Source organism: Protopterus annectens, chromosome 9.part0, assembly GCF_019279795.1.
Source record: "Protopterus annectens isolate FY-2018-M chromosome 9.part0, PAN1.0, whole genome shotgun sequence".
Lineage (NCBI taxonomy): Eukaryota > Metazoa > Chordata > Ceratodontiformes > Protopteridae > Protopterus > Protopterus annectens.
In genome coordinates, this window is record NC_056743.1 from 459,811,266 (window position 1) to 459,833,374 (window position 22,109).

General features: G+C 39.2%; 1 protein-coding gene across 2 annotated transcripts in view; it reads right to left on the bottom strand.

Moving 5' to 3' along the window:
• GPAT4 (glycerol-3-phosphate acyltransferase 4) overlaps positions 1-22,109 on the bottom strand; it is an 845,426-nt gene that overhangs the window by 201,659 nt on the left and 621,658 nt on the right. For both annotated transcript variants that reach the window (XM_044082998.1, XM_044082999.1), the window contains exon 8: positions 9,441-9,556. In XM_044082998.1, coding sequence (XP_043938933.1) covers positions 9,441-9,556 — 116 coding nt within the window. The remainder of the gene's footprint in view (positions 1-9,440; positions 9,557-22,109) is intronic.

Below are 22,109 nucleotides of genomic sequence, written 5' to 3' on the forward strand. Positions count from 1 at the left end.
GCCCAGTCTATACCAGGGTAGTTGAAATCAACCATGATTATGGGGATGGGTAGGACCTTTATATTTTCCAATGTCTCAAGGAATGCAGAGTGAGCATCTTGGGACATGGTGGGCGATCTATAACCAGCTATGACTTGAAATGTGGTTTTGCCTGCTGATAGTTGCGCATGGATGATCTCTGGGGCATCATGCTGTGCTACTAACCTGGAGATATGGGTATCCTTGTTGAATATGGATACACCTCCGCCCTTTGTACTGCGATCCGGTAACTGAGGCCAGAAGGTATGATATGAATTGTAACCTGGCAGTGCTGGGGTGCTCTCTTGAGCCTTGAACCAGGTTTTCTTCACTGTACAAACATAGATTTTCTCCATGCTGAGGGGAGCCTCGAGTGTGTGCATTTTGAGGTTGAGATTTCTGGCGTTGAGTAGCATTACCCTTAGTTTTTGGTTACCTGTGCTGATTACGGTGGTTGGTTTGTCCTGGAGCCTTGCCTAAAAGAGGCACTATGGGGACGGCAAGAGCCTTGGCCAGTATTCGAAAACCTAGGTGACAGGTGCAACCCATCCCTGGCAAAACAGCGAGGCTTGTCTATCATGTCATCCCAGGCAGACAGACGCTGGATCCCTTTAGAATGACACCAGAAGCTTAGCCAATTGTTGAAATTGTTTGATGTGTATTGAAAGTTTATAAGGTAATGGGTAAATATTGGTCTTGTTAAGTGATAGATTTTTTGCTTTCATGGAAGCTAAGTTAGTGTTCTGATAAGTGCTGGGAGAAGTAAGTAAGATGAAAAATTGTTTATTTTGCCTGTCTGTACGTGTTTTTAGGCAACACAGGTAAGTGATTTAGACATTATTTTTACATTCTGTATGGTGATCGCGATACAGTGGGGAGTAGAACATTAACTTTATTCCACTGTAGTGTGATCTCGGAGTTGGTATATTTAATTTACGGGGGGGGGGGGGGGTGGAGGGCTTGCCCCCTGCAGAAATGTAGTAAAAAGTGTGTTTGTTAGTTGTGAGTTTTCAGTGTTATGGTCTTGGTGTTTTGTGGTTCAATGTTACAGTAATTCATTGTTTTGAAGTAAAACTATATATATATATAGATATATATAGATATATCTATATATATATATATATATATATATATATATATATATATAGATATATAGATATATATATATAGATATATATAGAAATACATATATAGATATATATAGAGATACATGTATATATATATATATATATATATATATATATATATACATATATCTACTTCTACATTTCAAAGTTTCAAAACTTTGAATTTCTTACAGTCAGTTTGAAACTTCGAACTATTTAAACGGAGATCACCATATAGTGTGGAACAGTATACTTACCGTTTTCCTCATTGTAGTGCAATCTCAGAGTCTGTATATTTAATTAGCAGGGGGTGCTGGGAGCTTTCCCCCCTTCAAAAACGTAAAAAAAAAAAAAAAAATTATTTATTTACATTTCGAAGGCTCAAAACTTTGATCTTATGGTCTCGACCATAAGAAATCTGAAGTTTTGAAACTTTGAAATTCAGAAGTAGACTCATATATTATATATATTTATGGGAGGATCTAGGAGCTTTAGACCTTTTTGCAAAAGCAGTTATGTCTGGTCCTTCACAAGGACTGGGTGTCCCTTAGGACTAAATCCACAGTTCTTCCCAAAATGGCAAACCACAGTGTCAAATGCCAAGGAGATGTCAAGGACAATCAGGACTGACTACAGATAGACCATACTGATCCTTGGCTATGCACAATAGGTGAAATCTTTTCGACATCTCCCACAGCTTTATGCTCCCTTCACGTCTATAATGCACCTGTAGACTGATTCTCATGATAAGAGTTTGGGCACTGCAGACAGACAACTAAAAGGACCTACTAGACCTATGACTATTTCTTAAATTAATGAGGAAACTGTATGTGTAAATATACACACAAGCAAAGGAGGTGTGCACCTTCCAAAAACAGAATTCCCTGTCAGTGGATTGAAGGAGTAAGTGAGAGACAAACACTAGCTTGCCTATCTTAGGGGAGATACAGGCAAACTAAACCAATGAGTGACTGGCTGCTATCAGAAAACAGAGTCATAATAAGCAGCAGATGGGCTGCAACATCTATATCTGCCAAACCGACCATCATACAGCAGTCACATTCAGGCAGGTATACTGGATTATGCATGTGTAGCAGACAGGTGGAAACATATGAATCTGTCAAACTGTACGTAACACAGCAATCGCATTCAGGCAAGCACACAAGAGTATGCATGTGTGGCAGACGGGCTGAGACATCTGCATCTACCAAAGTGATCACCATTCAAGCAGGCATACTGGAATATGCACATGCAACAGATAGGCAAAGATAGCCACATCTACCAAACCATACATCACACAGCAGTCACATTCGGGCAGGCATATAGGAATGTGCACTTGCAGCAGCAGCAGCACTCAGCAGTTTTACAGGGGCATCTATGCACAACAGGAAAGGCACTGCAGGAATGTGCATACATCCGAATCCTGTGTGAAACTGTATACTGGCCAAAGGAAAAGATGTATCCACCATTCATGGCTGCATGCAGGTTACCGTTGTTCAGAAAACCTCAGCTCAGTTTTCATCTCCTTCAGCATAATGACCACAGCTGGCCTATGTTTCCTTGCTCATTACTTTGTATAGTAAGACTGCACATACTTAAACTGAGTTGTAGCTGGTTAGAGTTTGGTGCACGTCAGGGAAAGAGCGAGTCAGGCATTGCATTGTTTCTCAGAGGCTTCTTTTCCTCCAAGCTGCAGTGACTTACAACAAAGAATAATAAGTAAGATGTGTGTTGGGGCCAAATCCCCCATACATGGGAGGGTGCAAGGGGGCTTGCTTCTGATGGAAAAAATATTTTCTTTTGCGGTTACACTTGTTCATAAAAACTCAACAGTTCAAGTACAGGCTCTGTAAGAATGCAGGTACTGAAGCTGCCATTTACAAGTTCTTCTCTCAGGGCTATTACAAAACAAGGCTGGGTGAAATAAGTTTAATGTAGTGGATCCCTGCAAAGATGGCAGCTCCTGGTGTGCTGTTTAGCTCTTGCCCCAGTACCCCCCCCCCCCCAAAAAAAAAAAGAAAAGATAAGGATACGTTGCAGGAAGGGACAAAATGGCATCTGAGGCACTCTTGCAAGGGGAGCAAATGTGTGATAGCAGATGGCAAGGAAGCTATCAGACAGCAGCTACAATGGACTAAAAGCAATCTTATGTAAAATGGGCCCTTGTAGATACAGAGAAGTAGGAAATACACACACATCTTCAAATTAAGACCTTGTTTTACTTTTACTTCTTAAATGAAAAATACCATCATCTACTAGATGACCAAATAAGAAATCTTGAGGCACTAGACCAACAAACAACTAAGCACTGACCTCCTAAGTATAACTCTGATGCAAGCCATACACATCTCCAGAAAAACAACCTGACATTGCTTCCCTTTAAAATGCATCAAAAACACAAAACACAGATTTCAGTATATGCACTGCTATTTCATCCAGTGTGTTTCTACTGAGTCTAGAAATAGACTAATTTTTCTGCATCTGCTGCAAAATGGAACTGTGATTTGAAACCATGAAAGTTAAAAGTGAGCTAAATAACTTGCACAGCTAAGGTAGTCTACATGCGTTACTTATCCAGTAACTTGGAATACTTAGCAAAAGAAAAATATGCAAGACAGACAGCCTTCCCATTATGGTTAGGTGCTGATACCTTTTGCAAAATGTAAAAATTATGTGCATCTAAAGGACACAACTTGTCAGCCTTTTAAGGACCTGGAGCCTGTGAAACTGGACACAGACTATTCGATTTTAAAATGCTTTGAGAAATGCAGTGAAGTGCACATACTGCTGACTTTGGACCGATCCTTCAGTTTCATCCCCTGTCGATACCACTTGCCAGCAGAAGAGAGGTGCCACAGGCCAAATTAAAAATTCTGCCATAAAATTTGAAGCGTCTATAAAAGAAACACATTCTAAATGAAACCTTGACAATTTAAACTAAGAGGAAACATTATCCTTATCAGAATCCTAAAAAGTAACAGAATGTATGTACATTACGTAAAATGTTTCTCCTCCCTAGACAAATCAGGGAAAGAAATCTTTCTTTTTACTTTATTTTGAAGAAAAAACAATTCCTCGATCAGACAAAACAACACAGAAGCAATTCAAATTAAGGAATAAACCTAACATAAAACACAAACTATTTACAAACAAAACAAACAATATACCATTACCCATTAGACAGTGGTGTATACATTAGGTTTTCCCACCACAATAATGTTATCATATATCCTCTTACCCAACGTATTAAATTCCAATTAGCAAGTCAAAACACCACAGCCCCCTCCCCCATTGGTAAATCAGACCGACTTCACTAGTTCTCTTTTCACTCAAAGGGGCCTAAGTCTGCATTCAGGATTACAACCTGCAACTTTGTGGTGCTCAAAACACAAACCTTCCTGTAAATAAGCACTCATACTACGCAGCATTGCCGTATCATTCCAACCTATAATAACATCCACAAAAGCATATCCAACATAACTAATACAGGGTACAAAAATGTATAATAAAAAAAATCTAGCCCAGTAAGCACACTGCCCAACAGTCCATTACCAGCACTTTGCAGATAGGTTATAACACTAGATCATCATCTGGCAGTGTTTCAACAACCAGTCGTTCCAAGAATAACTCAAATAGAAATACCCAACTACAAGTATAGGTTCAGACCAACATAAGTAACATTTTTACTCTTCAAAAATAAATAAAAATAAATCAGGCGATCAATTTTCCATTACGTTGCTCAAATGCAAAATATATAACAAAAAATATGTAAATCACACCAACACCCCACCCCATCTGCCCGATACACAAAATGCTCACTTTATATTAGTCTTAAACTCTCAAACATTCTACATACTCAAACAAAAATTACCTACCAAGCAACTTCTCTAATATATCGCACCATTCTGTAAACACAATTTCAATATTTACTCATGTCATCATGAAACTATTTATCAGACAAACTTTTAATACCCCATTCCCAAATCGGTAAAGCCACTCCAAACAAATGCAAAATAAAATACAACAGTATATCAAATATACCTGCAGGTCATGGAAACGTTCAATAATTATAAAACTCTTAATATAAACACAGCTAACATAATAAACAAAGAATACTCAACCTTAGTGAGCATTGCAAATCATCAGAAACATTAGTGGAGTTCCACATAGCCTTAACACACATCAACTGCTGTTAGCATACCGAGTGCAGAACAGTTGCTGCTACTCATTACCCACTTCAATCGTCCTTGCAAATAACTGACTTAAATCGCACATGTTTAAGTGACAGCAAACCACAAGACTGTATCTATTTGCATTTATGACCCATACACAATGAGAAACGCCTTACACCTTTCCTTTTCTATTATTGGATAATACATCACAGAATTAAATAGTGTCTGTCTTTATGCAGAACTGACTGTAAAGCCAATAAGCATGCATGCAGACAGAAAATATATGATGTCAAATACTTCTAAGCATACATTAAATTCCAAAGGTTAGAAAAAAACTTTATTGCAGGAATCCTTCTCTGTTCTGATTCGGTATCCGTTTTAAGTTTCCCATCCAAACTCTCTACTGTTGTGTTCTTAAAACTTGAAGGCTTTTTAGTTGCCCTCCTCCCAGTCCCGCGGCATCAGGTCATTCTACTCAGTACAGTGAGATCATTTTGGAAGGCCAAACCCCTTATTTTCATAACCTTGAAACCTCAAGTCTTCCGTTTCCTCCCTTTCTACTTGCCTAAAAATATATACTTTATTCTGCCGCTTTTACTGTGTTTGTGTTTCTTCCTACTTTATTATCATATTTTGCCTTTGTTGCTCGTTCATAAGTGTTCAATTTCATTTATTCTGCTACATGTACTACTGCCTGTTAGTTTCCTGATTAAAATTATAATTCTTACTCTAAGTCTCTCAGTTTTGGTTTAAGGACTTGGGCTTCAGTCCAGTTATTTACATTAAGAAGGTTTGTGGTCTACACTCTTGTGGGAGGAGAGGGTAGCCTCTGCCCTTCTAAGATGGGAACTGCTGGGTGGAGGCCTTGTTCCACTTTAAGCACTTGGGTTCCAAACCAGTTGTTTTACATAAAGTAGATTTGTGGTCTAAACTCTTGTGGCAGGAGATGATAGCCTACACTCTTCTAGGCTCGGAATTGCTGGTCGAAGGCTGATTGTTGTCTGTTATTCTGAACGTATCTTAGTTCTGACTTAAGCACTTGGACTCCAAATCAGCTATTTTACTTTGGGAAGGTTGTGGTCTAGACTCTTGAAGCGGGGTGGGGGTGGCCTACACCCTTCTAAGATGGGAATTGCTGGTGAAGGCTTATTGGATTATTCTAATTCTAATCTATAATCCAAGTGTCTTTATTCTGGTTTAAGGACTTAGGTTCCACACCAGTTACTTTACATTAGCAGGACTCATGGTCTAAACTCCTGCTGGAGGAGAGGATAACCTACACCCTTCTAAACTGAAAACTACAGGCTGAAGGTCAACTGTGTCTGTCTTCTGAAGTGTCATAGTTCTGGCTTAAGCACCTGGGCTCTAAAACCACTTGTTTTACATTAGGAAGGTTTGTGGTCTAGACTCTTGTGGCAGAAGAGTGGGGCCTACACCCTTCCAAGCTAATTGCTGGTGAACTGTTGCTTTATTTAAACTGTTTTTTTGCTGTTGTGACTGTGATTTTAAGCACTCTGAATTGCTAGTACTTCTGCATTTTAAAGCACATGCTCGATTCATACTTGCTGAATCTAGACTGGTTTCACTTGAGCACTAAAACCAGCTCTTCTGTGAGATACTGAAAGATCAGAGGCATCTGTTGCTTCCAACAAACTAAGTGCTGGGTTTTGCTCTTATGTTGCACTTTTAATTTGTATTTGCATTCTACTGTCTGCTGAATTGTCTCAACTGCTTTTTTTAACACATTTTACTGTATACTGTACTAGGTCAGCTGTAGCATAGCACAGTTCCAGATTTGCTGTTTCTGGCTCTGTTTTGTAACCTCTGTGCATGAAATTCAAGCCATCTTTGCTGGTGAAGCCCTTCTGCACCCTTGTGGAAGGAGAGTGTTGTCTGGGGTCCCCTATTATCGACGGTGATTGGACTAGAGATCAGAGAGGGCATCCTTATTGGCTCATTTGAGTTAAAAGGGTAATGTCTTGTTTTAAGTCCTGCGTTTACCTTGTTTGAGTGTAGTGCACCATTGTGCACTGCCGCACAGTGGTGGTACTATTGGTGGTTTATACACAAATGTTTTGCTTGTTAAATTTTCCCTTAGCACTTAGCTTGTGGTCCTCCAGAGGTTTTTCGTGGCCCTCCTCTATTATCAGATGGAACACTAAGCCTAGCTCAGAGGTACCTACACACCTCTAACCCACTAGTCATTCCTAACTGCGACCTCTTTTCCTGATCATATAAATTTTACCGAACATTATGAACGGACAATATCCAACAGTCTCTTCAGCCAGCATGGTCGACATGGGCATCATGCGGCGGTGTAGCAACTGCCTCATATTCACCGACAACCCTCTACTCCTAGTCCACACAAACTCAACACATGAGAGATGCAATTATATTAACAACCTTGAATCCATGCTCTCTTACTCACCAATTAGTACATATGACAATAAGTGGGTTGTTAGCATGCACACCTCAGGTCCTACTCCACCCAAACCCACATCACACATAGCTACATATGTGGAGATCCTCACCAGAAAAATACCTAATCTAACAGTGCCATGGGCAAAAGAATGTATCCAGGGGCTCTCTCAACCCCTGTCCAGAAATCAGGCTGAGAAGCAAAGGGATCTACCCTACCCATGCTAGAGTTTAAGTTCACTTCAGAGACATTCATCAAGGACTCGTGGAACTGTTTACCCGAGAAGAAACGTGGGATCCTTGTGCTTAAACTCGAGAGGTTAGGCAATATCCACTCACGGGTCTCACTCATAAAAATCGATGATTCTCTAACCATAGTTATACTTGGCTGCAAGTAATGAGTCCAGCATCAACCCACCCTCTAATGCGGGATGATCATCACACTGATAGGTTGCAACCAGTGGCATTGAAGTAAAAAGTATTGGACTGGTGCTCTAGGGATGTGTGCACAGGGTCTATATTATATGAATGAAAGTTCACATAATCGAACGCTGTAAACAAGGAAAATACCGGACCTTGAACCCTTTATTGTGGGGGGCTATGCCCCCCGCTAATTATATATACCAACTCAGAGATCACATAACATTGAGGAAAGGGCAAATTTCCTGATCTTCGCTGTACTGTGATCTCACAAAAAACACATCGATAAATGGCATTTTCAATATTTTGGACTTTCATTTTTCTAATAGGAACCCGTGTGCACATGGGCATTCAAACATTTCCTGAACCACTGTGTGGATCAATGATGGAATGTTGAAGAGCAAAACAAAAACACACACACACCCACACCTCAAAGTAGCAGCAGTAAAAGTACAAATTAAAAAGCAAACATGCTGACATTACACAAAATTTATAACCTGGTCTAAAATGACAAATTCTGTTAAAACTCTCTATTTTTGTGCACACGGGTCACATTACAGTTTTACCGGACATCCATGTAGAAACAAAAAAGATAACAATCATAATCATTTTTAGTACAATGTTCAGGCACCATAAAATGAACATATCCATAAATCAAGCATAGAACTTTTAAATTATTTTAGTTATCTATTTATTCATTTACTCAGGAGAATAATCTGGGCTATCAGCAGAGTCCTAGGAGGAGTAAAACTCCACAGCAACATGCTATCATAATTACATATTTATATTTTGGAGGTATTTATTGCATTCATTATTAAAATAATGAACATCTTACATACTGAGTGAGTACAACAGTATTGGAAATAAAGCTAAAACACTTACTTAAGTCATGTTCAAAAATTAGAAACACTAGTATATAACTAACATGTGCATTAGTGGGAGAGTCAGAGTTAGAGAAGGGAAGAGAACTAAGTTTTGGATTACGTAAAGTGGGAAAGATACTGGTAGGTGCTAGGGCTGTTGACATGAATAATTAGTGCAAATGTAACTGGTGTGGCAGGAGGAGTTTCATAATGGTGCTAAGCAAGCATAGTTCTAATTTTTTTGTGGGGGGGAAGCTTTGATATCTCTTACTCTTTTGATACCTTATGATATTAGAATCAAACTAATTAAAAAATACAAAGATTTTATTAAATGAAGACTGGTAACTTTAGGAGGGAAAACAGTAGCAAAGGTTCTACGGTCTGCATCACAATGTAAAACAATACTAAGTATAAACCATGTGCAAGCTTCCTTGTAGGATTACCTGTTGGCCACTAGATGGCGATCCTTCACTTCTGAACGCTCAAACCAGATGTGCGGGCACGCTTTAACCATAGCTCGCTGTATAATCCCCATCAATCCTCCATGCACCTGGCCTACCTAAAAGGAATAAAATGTAGCCAATCAGAAATGAGTTAACTACATTCTGTGCCTGCTTATCCTAACTACATGGGCATTTTAAAACTGCAATGCTTCAAATTGTTCACTTGCATTAAGCTAACATATTCACTAACACTCATTCTGAAAAACTTAACTACAGTTTGTTAACTAGGAAAAAATCCAGTTCTTCATCAGAAACCCAGGGAGAAAAGCTCCACCAAGACAGACAGTCAGTCATGAGAAATCTGAACAGAACAACTCCTTTAGGAAAAGCATGTTTTCAGTTGGTTAGCAATTTACTGTCCCATTTCATAAAAAGAAAGTGCCTACATTTATAATGTACATCAGCTACAAGTAACATAAGACACCAGTAGCAGATAACTATGCAAATTCAAAATCACGCCACATACATCTCTATCTGCAATAGCTGCGATATAATGTTTTTGAACAGTGTGCACCATTCATTACATATTCAAATATTCAGCAACAAACCTTATATTAACACCTAACTGAGTGGTTCAGTGAGGCCTTGTATAACCTCAATGCAAGATCCTTCCAAAGGCAGGATTAAAGTGAGAGAACATAGTTTCTAGCATTACATCTCTGCTATCTCATCATGTGTAAAGTTCACGATGGTGAAACACTTTGTGGAGTAATTCTATGGTGGGACCAGACAGTATGCTTTCAGTGATGGTAAAACAGATTTTTATATTTACATTAAATCTCTCCAACAGGCTACCACATAAATCTTTCAACAATCTATAAATATAACTTCTCAACTACTATTACTACCTCCATCCTTCTACCTCACTTTGCAACTAACTCACCCCTTATATCTTTTCTCTACTCCTGCAATAGCAATTTTATGCAAAAAATCGAATACTCAAATGGAACATTTTATATATATATATATATATATATATATATATATATATATATATATATATATATATAGCATCAACCTGTGTTTTATAGAAAACAAACTATTGCTCAGCTTTATATGATTATGTGCAACTACATTAGAACTACACTTCTGTAATGTTCTTTATAAGCTTTTGCTTTGGAGCTTCCCTCCCTGTGCCTGGGCTGAAAACAAGTCTTGGCTTATTTGGACTATCCTGTTTAATAAGTAAATTAAATAATTAACCTAATAAATAAAGCATGGGTTGGGTGTGTGTGAGAAGCTCCTTGCAAGAAAGGCACATAAAATAGGAAGCCTAGTTCTTTACAATTTCCATTAACAGGATAACAGGAAATTGTCCTCATCAAATTCTGTGGCACTCAGTCTCAATTCAAAATACTGCCCATGATCCAAATACAATACTCTGAATCTGAAATATTTCAGTAGTACATTACTTCATTAAAACAACAGACACTTTCTACCCCACAGCCTTTTTGTATTCCTACACAACAATTAAAAGACTTGTTTTTGCCTCTGTTGACCATCAGATACTCCCAAGTCAACTGGCCCATTTACTCTCCATACACTGAGGTAAGAGCCCACCAAGATCATAATAGTCTGTGGCAGTCATCGCCATGGTCTGGGTTTTATTTGTAGCTTTAAACCTAGTGTGCATGCCGAATAGCATGGTCAGGGACTGGCATGCAATGGGCATCAGTGAAGGACTGTCACAAACTTCCGTGAGTGATGTAACCCTTAAGGCAGGTGTCCCCGCCACCTTAAAGCAAGTGCTTCTCCGTGAGGTCTCCAGTCTTTGGGTACTCAATCATGAGAACGTGTGTACTGCAGGCATCTACTTTATAGTATCCTATATAACAGGAGGAGTCCTAACTCTATTACACACCCACAAAATGTATTCCTGCATTTTAATAGCCTTCGATACAACCTGCTTATAATGCACAGTAGGATTACGGCCAGCCCAGCATGAACATGTGCTTTTTCAAAGAGATCCCATCTCCTTTATATTAGAGACCAGCTGCTACTTGTCTGCATATAATACAAAATGCTGCTGCATCTAGAATCTGCCTCACTCCAATCTGTGACCAATATGTGGTTACTACAACAGCTGATTCTGCCATCCAACCTCACTGTGACGTCTGATTTGTACACACTTAACAGAATTGGAACTGTACAGCTTACTGACTTACCCTGAAAGCTTCACTCTAGCATTTCACTACTTTCAGTCCGACGGCCACCTTACAGCTCTCTCCAACGATACAGATCAAACCACATCTATACAGCTGTCCCTGTCCAAATGCCATTCATGATGAAATGGTTAAGAGTTTTGCATAAAGCCATGCTATACATTACTGCTCCAAAAATAACCATTCAGGAACTCCATCACCTTGGCACTTCAAAGTGCCTTCCACTGAACTCACGGAAATGGCAGTGAGGGTGGCAGGCCTGAAATGGTATTGCCCCTTCCTAGAATTATCATGCGACTCCACTGATCCAGCATTCCAATAGGATCTAATAAAACACTGAATGGTTTTGCAAGCATTATCTACACACTGTAAAGTTTTGATAATAATTCAGAAGAAACAATGAAACACAGTGAAGTTCTTACAATGAGTCACAAGCATCAATGAAAACAAAGCTCTGATAATGAATCACAAAACAAAAAAGGAAAACTCAAGTTTTGATGAGTCACAAGCACCAATAAAACCGTGTGAACTGATGACAATGCTGGCAGTTCATCTGAATGATACGCTGATAACCATTTGATTCTATTACTCTTCTTCTTCTCCACTTGTGTCCATCCACGCCTTCTCTATCCTCCCACCCTGCCACTCTGCCTTTTTACACCTGCATAAACAGTGGCAAACACAGTCATTTCACTGGATTTGCAAAACTGTCATTCTTCCTTCACTTTACATCTGCTAACCTTCCCTCCTTCTACTATCAAAGTAACTTCGTACTGATTTCTCCTACAGTCTCCAAAGTACTTAAGACACACCTTCTGCCCACCCATGAACCTGTCTGCCAGCTTCACTACAGCTACCATGCTCTATCTATTAAATTAGCTTTATTATATTTCTAAAAGGAAATGTTTTTTCAGCCTGCTGCACACCTCAATTCATTCTACGGGACTTATCCCTGATAAACTGCCATCTCATTTTTCCATAATTATTTTCCTGAGAGTTTCATAACCTTTTTCCCTCATTCCTTACTGCGGTCTCATAACTCACACACTGCTTAAGTTCATACAACTCTTCCTGCATTTTCCACACTGCAGTCTGCCTTTGTGTAACTGCAGATCTCCGTTTCAGTTTTCAGAATTAGTCAGGAAATGAGAAATAACACAGCAGCACGACCACTGCTGGTCAATGCCTCTCCCAACTCAGCCACCCTCAACCTATTTACATGGCTCAAAATAGGTTAAAAGGTGCTTGCCTTACTGGTTGCGAATATCACAACAACTAAAGTTTGGCTTCCACCACTTCCCTCTTTATCATAGCTTCATAGTTAAATACACTAACTGCCCTGAAAGGTAAAATTTTAAACCTAGCCAATATTTCAAGGCAAGAATCAAACCCTGTATTTTGTGTCTATGAAGTGAAGACCTTCATCATTATGCCAAACCGACACCCCCTCCTTATAAATGTTCATAGGCAAGTACTAGGCTAACTGCCCTTGTGAGTCATTTTAAGCCTTTCATTCATTGTACTTTCCTTCAGTAAGAATCAAACCCTGTAACTTGTGGGTGGGAGGTAAACACCTTAATCATTATGCCAATCCTCGAATCAGAGTGAGAATGACTTATCCTTAAGTTAACCAGACCTGAGAATTTTAACAACTTGTATGTGGAAACAGGTGGAATGTCCCTTTAAAAGTGTCTGTTGTCTGAATTCTCACACAAATTAAACTAGTTAATGTTCCTATAATTACTAGAACACTGAAAAGTCAATCACTACTTTAGTGTTGCCCGACAAAGAAAAGTAGGAAGCAGATTCCTCAACTCTAAGTTTATCATGGGTCAGAGCTGGGACTCTGACAGAAGCTACACGGAGCTTGCAAACCAGACGGCAAAACTGAGGGCTTTTGTGGATGTAGGCCAAGGCAAGTTCAGATGAAGACGGCTGTTGAGATGAGAGGAAGGCCAGGACCTGCAGCCATAGACTAGTAAACATGGACTACATCATGAGAAGGGTCTAAGGCTGTGACAGACAAAGACTATATGCTATAAAAGCTGGTATAGACACATCTAAGGACCAACAACCTGCTTACAGGGTACTGTAAAACTACTGTAAACACTGCAAATGGTTTATAACTGGATATGTGAAGCCAAAATGGACTGTTTTCATTTCTGGATCCGTACTACCAAAAGAAGAAGCACCACAGTGTATCCAACTGCCCAAATAAATCCTGCAAGCACGATGAGTTAACGTACTGTTTATTACAAAAAAACAAAAAAATCACATAAAGCGCTTTTCGTCAGGCCACATAGCCCAACTTCTTCAGATAACTATACAACATAGGCCATACACTATATAGGAAGTGAAAAGTCAGCTGGTTCCTGAATCAGCAGGAATCAGCTGCTCTTAAAGTGGCAACCACCTTCATTCATTACCTAAAATATATAGCTTAAACAGTTCTCATCTAACACATTGTTTTAAAACAATAATTTTAAATAATAGATAAAGTGTACAAAATCAGTGTAAAAAAATCTAAAATAATTATCTATAATGAAATATTAATGCAATTAAAATTAACAGTGTATGTATGTATTTATATTTTTGTTTTGTGTTTGAGTATAATAAACCTTAAAAGCATGTAAATAAAAACATGCGAGTGAAAAACAACAAAACCTGACTTAAAAAGCTGAAAGTCAAATACACTCTAAGACAATAGTATGCATAGACCATTTTAAACACAGCATAATAGTCAACTCCTAACCAAATTTTTAAGTTGTAGAATGCACTTAATTGAATACATTTCGTTAATGCCCAGAGGGTAACATGCAAAGGTACGTAATTGCCAACTCAATTCTAATTTCTCTAAGAGCAAGGATTGAGGCCCTCCTCTAGGGTCATAGGCAATACAATCTATAGCCCTAAAAGTAAAACCATGGGTGGGTGCTTTCATAATGTGCCTGGCCAATGCGTTCTCTGATTTGTTAGACCTAATAGCGTATGTGTGTGTTCACAGACCCTGTCCCTAATCCTTCTGTCAGTTTTGCCGATATAGAAGGTAGGACAGGTATACCACTCCCTTGGAGTTACAATCAAATTTGTACTTAGTATTGTATTCAAAACCTCTTATACTACATTTTATTCCCTGCTCCATATATTTACAATAGGGGCATGACAAACACTTGTTCATACCTGCATGGTTAAATGTAACAAAGTTTGAGTACCGAGTTTCCACTAGATTCTTTAAGTTTTTTCCTTTTCTATAAACTATTCTAGGGAAGTCAATATGACCTCTTGATTAATGTGTACCCATGTTTATCAAGTCCCAATTTTTCCTTAAAATATTTATAAATCATAACTGTCTATACAGTACGTAATAAGTCTGTTTTCATTTTCATTCAGTGTCCCATCCTGTAATGTACAACTGTTTGTTTCTAAACTCTGGTTACTTGATAGTATTGCTTTGTAAAAGCCCACTTCTCTTTTATTTTTCACTTCCTGACAAATTTCTTGTAGGAGTGAAATAGGATAACCTCTCTTTTTAAACATGTCCATAAGTGTTGAGCATTCTTCAATGAACTGGTTATCATCCGTAAACATTCGAGCTGCCCTTACAAACTGGCCCTTAACAACCGAACATTTTTGATGGGCCGGATGGCAGCTACTATAGTGAAGAAATGCATTTGAATATGTTTCTGTTCTATAAATCCTGGCTTTAAAACATTGCTTTTGTCTATCCTTACTTAAATCAAAATCCAAATAAGCAATTCTATCCTGTGAAAAATTATATGTGAATTTTAAGAATGTACTAGTGTTGTTTAAGTAAGTTAAAAAGTTAGAAGCCTCGTGTTGGTTACCCTGGAACAGGATAAATATATCATCCAGGAAACGTATATAATATTTAATCTTACTTGTGTATGTAGTTACACCAAAGACATGTTCAAGTTCCCAGTAGGCCATTACTAAATTTGCAAATGTACTACCACATGGAGAGCCCATCGCCACTCCTATTTTTTGTTAGTAGTATCTGTTGTTAAAAGTGATGTAATTGTTGGAAAGAACTGTGTCCAATAATTCAGCCATCAATTTTATTTCATTCTGTGGGGCTCTCATATCATGTAGTAATAAACTCACCCATTCAATTCCCTCTGTGTGGGGAATTGATGAATACAAGTCTTTCACATCTATTGTTAGAAAGTTTAAATCATCTTGATATTGTAGGTGGTTTATATTGTCCAACAATGTCCACGAATCTTTACAAATGTACTTTTGTTGAGCCACATATTTCTTTAAAGTGTGGTCAATAAATTTAGAGCAAGCATAAGTAATACTTGCTCTAGCGTTGACCAATGGTCTCATGGGTGGATTGTCTATGCTTTTATGTATTTTTGGTACTCCAAAAATGGTAGGTATCCTTGGGGCTGACATATGTAAATAATTTGCTACAGTCATATCTATCCTTGCTTCAATGAATAATTCTTCAAGAAATCCTTTAACTCTTCTATAAGCTATGTTTAATTCATTCTTTGATACCTCCTCATAAGTGTCACTTTCTAAAATGGTCTGAATTTTGTTATTATCATCCAAATTGAAAATAACTATGCCCCCTCCTTTGTCTGGTTTCGTAGTCCTGACGTGTGCTTGTTGCAGATACATAAGTGCTTGTTTTTCTTCCTTGGTGATGTTATAGTTAAAATTAGTGGTGTATTCATTATTCATCTTATTTATTTTGTGAAAATATCTAACATACATATTTTTTCAAACAAAGCCATGTCTGGATGGGGATGGGGGCAAAATGTACTAGTAATATAAAATGGGGTGATAGAGGATGGTACCGTTCCTAGTAATAAGATTCAGGAATCAGCTGACTTTTCACTTCCTACATAGTGTATGGCCTATGTTGTATAATTATCTGAAGAAGTTGGGCTATGTGGCCTGACAAAAAGCACTTTATGTGATTTTTTTGTTTTTTGTAATAAACAGTACGTTAGCTCATCGTGCTTGCAGGATTTATTTGGGCAGTTGGATACACTGTGGTGCTTCTTCTTTTGGTAGTACGGATCCAGTTTGTGTTTGTGTCTCAGCTTCATCTGTTTTCATTTCTGTTTGAAGCCATAATTTAATATTTTTTTGTGTGTGTGCCATGTCTCTCAATCTCTGAGCAAAAAATGTGGACAAATCCATAAATATAACTGGGACAAAGGACCAAAAATAGGGACAATTTTTAAATATTCCTCTTACAACCTTAGAAAATTTATAAAATAACAGGTTTTGCAATAGCATGAATTTTCTGAAGGGTATGAAAAGTCTAAAATTCAAATATCTGTCATTATTTTCTAACTTCAGTCTTGAATGATTTACCAGTTGCCAGCAAACTACAATGCTATGAAAAACAGTCCAAAAATATGAGGCAAAAATCTTCACAGTTGAGAGTTATGGGTGCGCTTCCATGCAGTATTTAAAATACAGAGCACAGAGAGAACATCCAAGAAAAAGACAACTCTGTTAAGCAACTACATGGCCAACAAAATGTGATTTCCAAAAGTTTTAAGTATCTTTCAGTGCTGTCAAGCTTAAGTCTTGAGCTGGAACAAATCATCAAGAAAATCTAGCCACCACAGAGCAGCGGCATGAAGCTCAAACAGCTTTAAAAAGCTATAACAGGCTTCACTGTCAACACATACAACAAATGTAACAAAGTGAAGTCTCTTAAAAGTTGTCAAAGCCATCTGCTCATCGGAGGGATGCTTGGCTTCCATCTGCTGTCTGTGCAGCAGTATTAAATGTTTCACAGCCATACACTCCCACACTTTTGATGTGCTGTTAGTTACATAGGTTCATAGGTTGGTACTAGGCTATCAGCCCTAGGGCCTATACAAGCCTAGCCATAACAATTCCCTGGCTATTTCTTCCCACATTATTTACTTTCCTGGACCCCTGTCTAGCAGGGCGACTGACGTGATCCCTGGGGTGAATTTCCTTTCTCCCATCCAATCGTCAAGGTTCCTCTTGAAAAGGTCCAAAGAGGCACTCTGCTTGACACGTATGGGCAATCTATTCCAGAGTCTGGGGAGTCTCTGGGTCAGGAACCTATCCCTCCAGCATGTTTTGTTTATTGTGATGACAAGGTTTAGATCCCTGGAGCGTGTAGCTCTGAGGGATTGGGATTTCTTTAAGTGTAGCATGTCCAACAGCTCTGGGTTTGACATGGCCTTGTATGTTAAGCAGAGATCGCCTCTGAGTAGACGATATGCGACAGAGTATAGCTGGAGTTTTTAAGGCGGTCAACGAGGGCATCTGCTTTAGGCCTGTGATTCTTTTAGTGAGGTATTTCTGAGGCCTTTCCAGTTGTTGCAGATGTCTTGAGAGGTACATACCAAATAGGGCATTGTATTCTATAATGGGTCTAATGAGGGATGAGTACAGTGGGACAATGACCTCCTTTTTCTGGATGAAAAGCCCTTAGTGATGAGGTGTGCCACATAGAAGGATTTCCTGATTGTTGTGGCGATGTGGTTATCGAAGGTGAGACCACTGTCCACCTGTGTCCCTAAGTCACTTATCACACTTTCTGTGTTTAGTGTACTGCCACCTATATGGTAATTCATGGATACATGTTTTTCCCAAAGGGATAACAATACATTTCTTGGCATTGAGCTTGAGCCCATGGCTCTGGCACCAAGCATCTGTTTCTGTAAGGCCCTTTTGTAGAGTATCCACATCATTTGGGATTCAATAATGGCTCCCAGTTTGCAGTCATCTGCAAACTTTGTTAGCCAGAGTCCCTTAGTGTTGACCTGTACTTCAGAGAAGTAGATGCCAAACAAGAGCGGCCCCAGGACTGAACCCTGAGGTACTCCACTTGTCACTTGTCTGGAGCTGGATTTGGAGTCGGCTACTTTTACAGTGTGGGTTCTATCAGTAAGCCATTTAGCAACCCATTGGGTGACATAGGGATTAATGCCAAACTTAGTAAGTTTATCTATGATTCCAGAGTGGGGGATGGTGTCAAAGGCCTTGGCAAGGTCTAGATAGGCTGTGTGGACCACCTTACCCTTGTCCATGGCTCTGGAGACTGATTCAAAGAAGTCAATCAGGTTCAGGAGACAAGATCGGCCCTTCACAAACCAGATATAAAAAGCAGTCAACGTTCCATTCTACAAAGAATTATGATCGGGTCATCAATTGTAATTCAACTCCAGTGTGTTCTCAACATGCATGTCAAGATTCACTTCTCGAGCTATGGTCCACTCGAGGTGAATTTCCTAACATCTGTATCTCAAATGCATACGCTGTTATGATCACAGACTCCAGCATAACCCTCTGTAAGGTCCACCACCACCAATACACAGTTCTCCTCCTCTTGTATGCCAATCCACTCATTCTGCCTTTGGGTTTATCCTTAGTTTTTCCTACAATACAACAGTCTACATATACAGCTACTCATAATTAACTTTCTGCTCTACCTTACTGGCCATTAACTCAGTTCATTACCATCACTAGTCATTTCCACAAAGCTTTTTACCCCACCCCACATGCACAAAGCCACCTTTCACCCCCCTTTCCTTACATACAGCCTTAATCTTGGTATCATCATATTAAAATATACTGAAAGAAAAAGGCCTGTGGTTTCCAGATTCTGTCCTACAGGTAACCTCATACTGCTGCCCTTTTACACCACTGCTCCAGATAATACATTCCAGGACCCTACTAGTCTGTATAACATTTTTTTAAGTACATGAAATATACACCTTCCTGTTGCCATCCATGCCCTCTCTCTCTCTCCTTGCCTCTCAACTTCAACTACACCAAGTGACTTGTCCCCAGACAACATTGTGTTAATCATACCAGCTTTTTTTTTTTTTTTTTTTTTTAACTCTCCTTGAATTTATTTATTTTTGTTGACTAGGAAGGACCTACTTTCAGTGGAAGCCTGGGGAGAAAGCTTCACAAAGAGCAACAGAGAGTTTAAATACACAATTTGCACATTACAGTCAAGGTAGATACATAGAGTATGTTACAGTGAAGGTAAATTTAACATTAAACATAAACAATTAGAGTCATAGTTGTTACAAAGATTTTTTTTAGGCGTTAGTAAGCAGTGAGTAGAATAATGAATATGTGGGGAGTAAGGTGAGAATACTTAAGAAGGGGGTTTTGCTTGTGGTAAGGAGGCTTCTAGATAGCAGTTAAGAGAGAGAGTTATTAGTGCACGTTAGTTGTGACATCCTGATAATATCCCACTGAACTGCCACCAAATAATGTGACATCCTTTACTATCCTGGGTCAGCAACTAAGGAGCTTCAATCCTCACTACTGACTCCAATGTGAGACTGTCACTTAAACAGGAGTAATATTTCACAATTTTCCCCTAAGGGCACAACAGCAACACGCACTATAACCTGGGACTGGACTGTATACTTCTGTCCACCCCTAATGTAACTCCTTATTACACACTTCAGAGCAATGTGTCCCAGTTTAAGACCTCTGATACACTCACATTTAAATAAAATAAATCTCACACATCCAAACACTTCTGGGAAAGCCTGACACAGATTTTTACCTGTCTTTCTTCCCAAAAATAATATGGTAATGCTGCCACCAATCAGAGCATCTTCATGCCCTTCTAAAGGGGTGTCCAATTATGAAAAATTTGGTATTAAAACAAATGACAGCGAATGACCTAAGCAGCCAGGCTTTCAGAGTGGTCTGAGAAGATATGAAGGCAAGTATAAGCACTCTCAAAGCACTAAAGAAAAACACTGATGGGCCAGCCAATGTAAGTTAATAAAAACAATATTTTGCAAAATGATTAAAAATTTAAAACAGCAATTTCCAATAAACAGAACTCACTAACCAGGAAAATGAAATCAATACTGACGGACAGAAATCCAACATTTAGAAAAACTCTAACTGATCTAGCTGATTATTTATAATTTTCTTATCTGACTAAAGAACATGGTCCCTGATCTAAACTAAACTGTCCTTAGACATCTCCCTCAAGCTTTGTAATGCAGAGTCCATAAGTTGAGCCCGTCTCAGCTCTACATTTGTGACCCTCCCAAGCTCCCCTTCCGCAGGAAGCATAGTAACTTCCGAAAGCTTTACCTCACCGTCATTCTGGGTACTATCACTCACCTCTGTCTTTGCAGTCACTGTGTCCAAGGGAACATCAGTACCTCCCAGCAGCTGTGGCTCACTTTCAGACGTACTGCTACAAGACAGCTCCTTCTCTGAAACAGCCACCACACAAGTCCTATCTTTAGGTGTGGGGTCTGTCTGGGTCTCCCCCAGCCTGCAGGACCTACAAGCCTGTCTCCAAGCTTGACAGCATGTCACTGCATGCACACAAGGTACTGTATTATCAAAGTCATTCCATATCAGGACATCTGCAGGAATATCCTCAAACATACCTACCTGCTTGCCTCCTCTTCCACCCTCCCAGTCAAGATGAACCCTAGCCAAAGGTATTTGGAATGGGATCTCTTCCAAAGCTGTGACTGGAGTAGACTGTCCAAGCAAATACTGCTCTTCTATAACCACTGCAGGCATCACAACAGTTATATCAGAAGCTGCATCACTCTTAGCAATAACCTGTTTACCATCTACTAAGAGACAATATAAATTTAGGTGACAGATTGGCACCCCTGTTGTTTCCAAACAACTTACCACTGGCAGTTTATCACCACTACTTGCTGGCTCCCTCACCTTCTGTTTCTCACCTTGTCTCAGTGGACATTTGACTGATATGTGGGCCCCTCTGACTACACTTGAAACATCTAATCTCTAACCGTGTACTTGAACTAGTAGTTTCCCCTGTTAGTGGTGCACTCTGTTGGAGTGGTTTAGACTGCCCTCCCATGAGTTACCTTGTGATCATGTGCAGCACTGGGTATCCCTTTCTTATGCACTGGTGCTGTGTTTGCTAAGTAGAGATCCCCTTTTCTCCCAACTCCTCCGCAGAGTTATACTCTCGGTCTGCTAATCATATTCTCATGTCATCAGGCAAAGTACTGCGGGCATGTTCCCTCACCAAAAGGTCTGCCAGTCCTTCAAAAGTAGCGATTGGACACCCACTCACCTATCTGTGACTAACTAAAAATAAATAAAACCGTGGTGAACTGAGATTCTGTATGTTTACTTTGTGGCTGTCGAGAGTTCACACCTTAATGACAACTACCCACATGCTACTGAAGTCCAATTAAAAATTCCACCGCTGCCACCAATTAATGTGACGTCCAGATAATATGCCACTGAAATGCCGTCAAATAATTTGACATCCCTTACTATCCTGGGTCAGTAACTAAGGAGCTTCAATCCTCACTACTGACTCCAATATGAGACTGTCACTTAAACAGGAGTAATATTTCACAATTTTCCCCTAAGAGCACAACAGGAACATGCTCTATAGCCTGGGACTGGACTGTATACTTCTGTCCACCCTTAATACAACTCCTTA